Genomic DNA, 8,235 nt, shown 5'->3' with positions numbered 1-8,235 from the left:
GGACAGGAAGGGGCAGCCCTGGGAGCCCTGGGGACAGGAAGGGGCAGCCCTGGGAGCCCTGGGGACAGGAAGGGGCAGCCCTGGGAGCCCTGGGGTCAGGAAGGGGCAGCCCTGGGAGCCCTGGGGACAGAAGAGCAGAGAGATGAATGAGAACAAGGCACAGTAATGGACGTGTGTGAAAACATCAATGAAACACACTTCATACGCTAACATAAAAATATAAACAGATGAATGGATAAATAAATAAATAGGGACAGTGGGGTGGCTCAGACGTTAGGCATTTGCTGAGAAGCCTACTGATGTAAGTTTAAGCCCCAGAACCCAAACGGTGGAGAGGGAGAATCAGCTCTCCCAAGTTGCCCTCTGACCTTTATATCCACCATATCTCTTACATGCACACAAATAAATATAATAAAAGTAAATAAATCTAAAAATAGCAAAACTTTGTTGGTGATATAATTTTTAACTGAGCTTGTTATCTTAATTTAAATGCCATTTTTGTTTTTATTATTTGAGACAGGGTCTCATACATGAAGATGTAGCTTTGTACTTCCTATGTGGCCAAGGGAACCTTGAACCCCTTGGGTTCCTGAGTGCTAAGATTATAGTAAATGTCATCTTTCTTAAAATGACATGTCTCTTCAAGTCTCCAAAGATCTAATTCATTAGTTACCGCCTTTTTTTCTCACAATGAGTCCTTTACTTGCTTTCCTTTGTCTTATTATCTTCCAGACTGAGTTAATTATCTTCGCTTTTGATTATTTTGATTCACAAAATAAAGCTATTACAACACCCTCTGGGCTTTACTATATAATATTGCCAGTGATGTTTTGAGCATTATCTATGCACTACGGAACGTAATTCCAGTAGTCACATAATTTAAACATGGGATATTTATCAAATATTAGTACTATAATTTAATATGTTATAATTACTTTAGGGATAATAAATAACAGTGTAGAAGAAAACAACTTCAAGTTCATACCTCAAAACACCCTAATAATTTTTCTTTAAAAAAAAAAAAAGTCCTAATGGTTCACGCCTGTAATCCTAGAAGGATTTCTGTGCATTTTAGGGCAGCCAGCTTCCTAGAAAGACTTTGTCTCAAAAAACCAAAACAACTTACATATGTCTGTGCTTGTGTGGGGGCAGTGCAGCCACCTGTGGAGGGTGGAGTTGATCCCTCTGGAGCTGGAGTGGCAGGTGGCTGTAAGCTGCCCCATGTGGGTGGGAAGAGAACTTGGGTCCTCTGCAAGAATAGTATGAGCTCTTAACCCTAAGCCATTTCTCCAGCCCCGAATTTTATCAAAGAAATAAACCTTAAAATAAAAATGTAGCAGGCTGACAATGGCTCAGTAAACTCTCTGAATTAAAATGCATTCATGCACAAACTTAAAATGGCTTATAGAGTCAGAGTGGCAGTGGGCCCAGAGGCAGGAGGATCAGAAGCTTAAGATCATTTTTAGCTACACAGCATATTCAAGTCCAATCTGTGTTATATGAGGTCCTGTCTCAAAACAAAATAAAATAAGCAGAGAAGAAAAAGCCTGTATAACAAAATAAAACCAATAAAAGTCACACAGAGATGGGGAAATGGCTCAGGTAAATGCTTGCTAACCAAACATAGAACCTGAATTTGCATACTCAATACTGGGTGCATTGGTGTATGCTCTAATCTCGGGTCTGGAGAAGCAGACAGGCAGATTCCTGGAGCAATCAGCCACCTTAGCTGAATAGATGAGCTCCAGGTTCAGTGACAGACCCTGCTCCCAAATATAAGGTGCAAAGCAATCAAAGAAGACACCCAACAGCCAAGTCTGGTCTCTACTCACACACCTTTGTGTATGTGTAATTATATACACACACATACACACACACACACTCACACACGCGCACACATACATACTCACGCACACACACACACACAAACATGCATGCACACACGTGCGTGCGACACATTAGGAAAAATATCACATAATCAGGACAAAAAAAATTAAATGATTAGAATAAAAACAAAAACAGAAAAAGGCCCACCAATTAACAAAATACATAGCACTTAACAAAAAATTCGGTCAGGCCTGGTGGCACATGGCTTCAACCCCAGCTCTCTAGAGGCAGAAGCCCATGAGTCTGGAGTCTGAAGCTAGATCAGTCTACACAGAAAATTCCAGACCAGTCGGGTCGGGTGGGGTTGCGCAAATGAGACCATGTCTGGGAAAACTGAAAGAAGTCAAAGGATACTTTACCATAAAGAAACAAAGTTAAACCTCAACTTCTAGTTACTAAGCTACAAAGCAAAGCAAATTCCTAACATTAGTTTGCAGCAACACTTGTAGCAAGCAATGATGAACAGCAACAAAGTACAGCAAACAATCAAAAAATTCCATATTTTGTTACCATTTTGGAAAACATAAGGCAAAAGGATGTTAAAAATAACAAAAGATGCTTTTAATTGTGATCAACGAAAGCAACAATTGGAAACACCCATAAGACAAAAATGAGAAAATCTGTATATGCATTCATTGTCACAGGGAGATGATTTCAGACCACAGGACTCGATGCAGCCGAATGCAGAGCTTGTAGGCAGAGTTTTAAAGTCAGACCCAGCACTGACTCGCTGCCACACTTAAACTGTGTTGAGGCAAACCAGGAAAGCCCCACTGGCACCACAAGGAGAGCAGACGCTCAGAGCTATTCTTGCTGGGGATTTCAGTAACTGGAGTTCCTCTTATTAACAAGAATGTGTCACTCTTATATTTTGTTTTATTTTGGGAGGAGCAGAGAGTCTGACGGGGTCTCATAGAAACCCGCCCGCCTTGAACTCATTATGTGTTTGAGGTAGGCCCCGAACGCCTGATCTTTCTGCCCCTGAATCTCAAGTGCTGGGATCATAGGCATGCATGACCACACCCAGCTGCATTTTAAAAAGTTTATAGAGGAGCTGAAGAGATGGTTCAGCAGTTAAGAACCCTGACTGCTTTTTAGAGAAAGATTTAATCTCACCATAATGTGAGCACTAACAATTTTAGTCAAAGATGGCAGTAAGTTATTCAAATGGAACCTTATCAACAAAAATCTTAAATATTTTTCTTTATATTTTACTGTTTGGGTTATTCACAGTTAGACAACCAAAAAGGATTGTGCTATTAACAACACTGAAATTACTGTCATGAAGAGTTTTCAGTATTTTCTTAAAAGTTCCAATTTTTTAAAGTTTTATAACTAATATTTATGATCATGGGAATCCCGGGACTTGTAAAAGCGAAGCACCTGGTGAAGGGGTGTGAGCGCTATGGCTGTTCACACTCCCCAGTGATGAGCAGGGCTCACTTCCACTGTCTTGTGGATTTGGAATATTAAGGTGGAGCACAGAAATCAAGGAAAAAGTCCTGAAAATAATTTCAGAAGAAGTTCAAATGGCCAAAAGACACTTAAGGTCATGCTCAACTTCCTTAGCGATCAGGGAAATGCAAATCAAGACAACTTTAAGATACCATCTTACACCTGTCAGAATGGCTAAAATAAAAAACACCAATGATAGCCTTTGCTGGAGAGGTTGTGGAGAAAGGGGTACACTCATCCATTGCTGGTGGGAATGCAAACTTGTGCAACCACTCTGAAAAGCAGTGTGGCGGTTTCTCAGGAAATTAGGGATCAACCTACCCCTGATAGGGATATTCTCTATATTGGGTATATTCTCTTGGGAATATACCCAAGAGAGGCCCTATCATACAACAAAAGTATATGCTCAACTATGTTCATAGCAGCATTGTTTGTAATAGCCAGAACCTGGAAACAACCTAGATGCCCTTCAATGGAAGAATGGATGAAGAAAGTATGGAATATATACATATTAGAGTATTACTCAGCAGTAAAAAACAAGGACTTCTTGAATTTTGCATACAAATGGATGGAAATAGAAAACACTATCCAGAGTGAGGTAAGCCAGACCCAAAAAGAGGAACATGGGATGTACTCACTCATATTTGGTTTCTAGCCCCATAAATAAAGGACATTGAGCTTATAATTCACGATCCTAGAGAAGCTAAATAAGAAGGTGAATCCAAAGACAAACATATAGGCATCCTCCTGAATATTAACCTTCATCAGGCGATGAAAGGAGACAGAGACAGAGACCCACATTGGAGCACCGGACATAATTCTCAAGGTCCAAATCAGGAGCAGAAGGAGAGGGAGCATGAGCAAGGAACTCAGGACCGCGAGGGGTACACCCACACACTGAGACAATGGAGATGTTCTATCGGGAACTCACCAAGGCCAGCTGGCCTGGGTCTGAAAAAGCATGGGATAAAACCGGACTCTCTGAACATAGCGGACAATGAGGACTACCGAGAACTCAAGAACAATGGCAATGGGTTTTTGATCCTACTGCACGTACTGGCTTTGGGGGAGCCTAGGCAGTTTGGATGCTAACCTTACTAGACCTGGATGGAGGTGGGCGGTCCTTTGGCTTCCCATAGGTCAGGGAACCCTGATTGCTCTTAGAGCTGATGAGGGAGGGGAACTTGATCGGGGGAGGGGGAGGGAAATGGGAGGCGGTGGTGGGGAGGAGGCAGAAATCCTTAATAAATAAATAAATTTAAAAAAAAAAGGTACTTAGAAAACACTGGCCCCAACATGAGCCACAATGTAAGAAAAATATTTCAAAAACTGTTAAGAGGTACATTTGTTACAATTTTAAAAATTTATTGTCTAGTCCTTTCTTAGAAAAAAAGAGAGAAAAAAAAAACCACTGGCTGCTTTTTGAAAGGACATGGATTCCATTTCCAGAACCCACATGGTGGTTCATAATAAGTTGTAACTCCAATCCCAGGGGACCCAACACCCTTTTCTGGCCTCTGGGGGTACTAGGCACACATGTTATGCACACAGACATTCATACAGGCAAAACACACACACATGTAAATAAATTAAAACTTTTTAAGTTTACAGAGATTTAAATATTACAGACCTCATAAAGCTCTTTCATTGCTGCAAGTTTAGATTCAAACTTTTCCAGACTCCAGAAAGTTGAGATCCCAAGCTGCAGGTTACGAACTCGAACAGAAGTATCAGAATGACCTCTGCAGGATGTATCATGTCTGAAATAAAAGTCAGAGGAAAAATGCTTAGCCTGAAACATGGCTTAGCAGCAAAGAACACGAACTGCTCTTCCAGAGGCCAAGACAGGTCTCGAACATCCACACTGACTGGTTCACAACCACATGTAACTCCAGTTCCAGGGGCCCTGACACCCCCTTCTGGTCTCCAACAGCTACTGTGTGCGCATGGAGAACACAAACTCATTCAGGCGCACACACACATCATAAATAGATAAAGCTTTTAAAAAAGACAGGTTGGTGTGGCTTAGCGACAAAGTACATGCATAGCAGACAAGAGGCCATGACTCAACTGCTGGAACTACAAAAATCAAAATAAAAATGGTATGCAAAGGAATGTAATCTCAACCTAAAAGAAAAATAAGTAAACTCTTTAAGATGAATTTCTAAAGCCAGTGCTTCAGGGAGTCTGACATCTGCTCTTTCCTAGAGAGATTACTATCTAAACTTCAGAGAAACTTCCATCAAAAAAATCAAGTAGGAACAGGTCAACAAGTGTAAAAACTACTCACCTGCCAAAAACATAGTATTTTTTAAGTTTGTCACTGATGGCGTTGGCTTCCTGGATCATCATGGAGAGTTTCATGGAGCTCCAGTTTGGCTGAACTAAGACAAAGCAGACAAGTTAGAACCAAAATGCATGTCTGGTCACTAACGTACATCACTAGTTAGAATAATTTCATAAAAACATTGACATTAGGAGCTGGAGAGATGGCTCAGTGGTTGAGAGCACTGGCTGCTCTTGCGGAGGACCCGGTTCAGTTCCCACATGGCTGCTCACAACCATCTGTAACTCTGGTTCTAGGGGATCTGACGCTCTCTTCTGGCCTCTATGAGCAATATGCATGAACAGGTGTACAAATTTACATGTAAGCCAAACACCCATACATATAAAATAATATTTAAAATTATATTCAATGAATGATTAACCCTGTATCACGAGACTTTTGTTTGCTTTTTGTTTTTATTCGAGAAAGGGTTTCTTGTATAACAGCCTTGGCTGTCCCGGAACGCACTCTGAGAACAGGCTGGCCTCAAACTCAGAGATCCACGTGCCTCTGCCTCCTGAGATTAAAGGTGTGTGCCACCAACACGCAACTTTTCTTCAATTCTTAAAAGTCAAGCTAGTCTTTACATGAAGTGAGTTGTCTTGTATGTGGAGGAATGGTATAAACAGAGAAAAGGGACACTGGGAAAGAAAATACCCTATTGTCCTTTTCTCTTATATTTAATGGGTTCTTTATGTTTTATTTATTGGGGGAGCATAAAACACCATGATGTCCAAGTACAGGTCAGAGGACAATTGTGGGAGTCAGTTCTGTTCGCCATGTGGGTCCTGAGATCCAACTAAGGTCAAAAATGGCAGTAGGTGATCTCACATGGCGAGTGATCTCACCAGCCCCAAATTATATTTCTAACATTTCCTCATATCTTTAATATGTAATTTTTCTAAATCACCAAGTAAGATATACCATAGGTTAGTTTATAAAGAACTACACCCCTTTTACATTTTCTAGACAAAAATTAAAAAGGTATCTAGAGGTATGGCTCCACAGAGATACATCTGTTTAGCATGGGGCCTTGCTTTAATCACACACTCAAACACACCACCACACACACACACACACACACACACACATTACAGTACCGAAGGCAATGTGATACTAAAGAATACATTTCACCGAAGAAATAAAAGATCAGTATACTAAACAACTATGCAACTTTGATGAAGGAAACTGGACATAAATAAATAGAAAGACAGTGTTCATGCATTAGAAGAATAAACATTGTTAAAAGAACTACACTGCCTAAAGCAATCAGTGTACAGATTCAGCGATGTCTTTATCAAAATTCCAATGGCATCTTTCACAGAAATAGAAAACACCTCATTTGGGGCTACAATTTCAATAAATTAATTTGGGGTTGGGGGCACAAACATTCAGTCTATAGGGCTGATACAACTATTCTAAAAACAACATTTAAAAACCATTCATACAAATATATTTACATTAAAAAACTAGCACCTAAAACAAAGCCCTATCTATCTATCTATCTATCTATCTATCTATCTATCTATCTATCTATCTATCTATCATCTATCTATCTATCTATCCTCTATCTATTTGGTACTATGGATTAAACCTGGGGCTCCCCACATGCTGGAAAAATACTGAATCAGTAAATTACCTCCGCGGTCAAGCGTTTTAAATATGTAAAGGCAGCTAACATTTTAGTAATTATATTGTAAGAAGATAATATAGAACTTTAAAAAAGTATATGTTAATACCAGTATATACTCACTTATAAAAGTTTTATCCCTGTTTCCCCGATTCTCCTGAAGAATTCGTACTTCTTTAGCGATTTTCTGCTTTTCAGTCTCTAAAGCTTCTAGTATTCTTGCATGGCGGATGCTATGGTCTTCTAAAGCCTAATTGACACGCATTCATATAGAACCACAGATGAGGATATGCAAAGAGAGAATTTATAAAATCAGAGACATTGATTGGATATGGTCATTTGCTTCACCATTCTAGCCATTTTGTGTTTATATACACCTTATAACATCGTGCTATTTATCTTACAAATATACAAGAAAACATTTTGAAAAAGCAGATTAATCGAGCCAGCAAAATGGCACTTGCCACCAACATTTGATGAGCTTTTTCCCTGGGATGCCATGGTGGAAAAAGAGAATCAATCCCCAAAGCTGTCCTCTGGTCCCCACATATACACCATGACATATACACAGAAATAAAATAAGTGTTTTTAAAAAAGGATTAATAGGGGCTGGGGAAGTATCTCAGCAGGCAAAGTACTTGTGGCACAGTATGAAGCAGCCACATAAAATTTGGGATTCGGAGGTATAGCAGAGTAACTCTGGCACCGTGTGAAGTAGACAGTTGATATCTGGAGCTCACTGGCTAGCCAGTCCTGCCAAAATCAGCAAGTTCAGTGAACAACCCTGTCTCCATAAATAAGGAAGAGAAGAGACTGAGGAAGACATCTGGTGTCAACCTTTGGCCTCTACATATGCCCACATGGGTAGGCATGAGTGCACAGGAGGACATACACACACATACATACTGAGTGCACAGGAGCACATACACACACATAC

The 8,235-nt window shown here is 40.2% G+C and overlaps 1 protein-coding gene across 1 annotated transcript in view; it reads right to left on the bottom strand.

Annotated features, from left to right (window-relative positions):
• Kif14 (kinesin family member 14) overlaps window positions 1–8,235 on the bottom strand; it is a 71,744-nt gene that overhangs the window by 25,223 nt on the left and 38,286 nt on the right. Inside the window, exons 18-20 of the mRNA XM_005348435.2 lie at window positions 7,422–7,548; window positions 5,633–5,726; window positions 4,973–5,102 (exon numbers count right to left, since the gene is read on the bottom strand). Coding sequence (XP_005348492.1) covers window positions 4,973–5,102; window positions 5,633–5,726; window positions 7,422–7,548 — 351 coding nt within the window. The remainder of the gene's footprint in view (window positions 1–4,972; window positions 5,103–5,632; window positions 5,727–7,421; window positions 7,549–8,235) is intronic.

This window comes from Microtus ochrogaster, chromosome 6 (assembly GCF_000317375.1).
Source record: "Microtus ochrogaster isolate Prairie Vole_2 chromosome 6, MicOch1.0, whole genome shotgun sequence".
Taxonomy (NCBI): domain Eukaryota; kingdom Metazoa; phylum Chordata; class Mammalia; order Rodentia; family Cricetidae; genus Microtus; species Microtus ochrogaster.
This window is presented reverse-complemented; position numbering and strand designations above follow the sequence as displayed.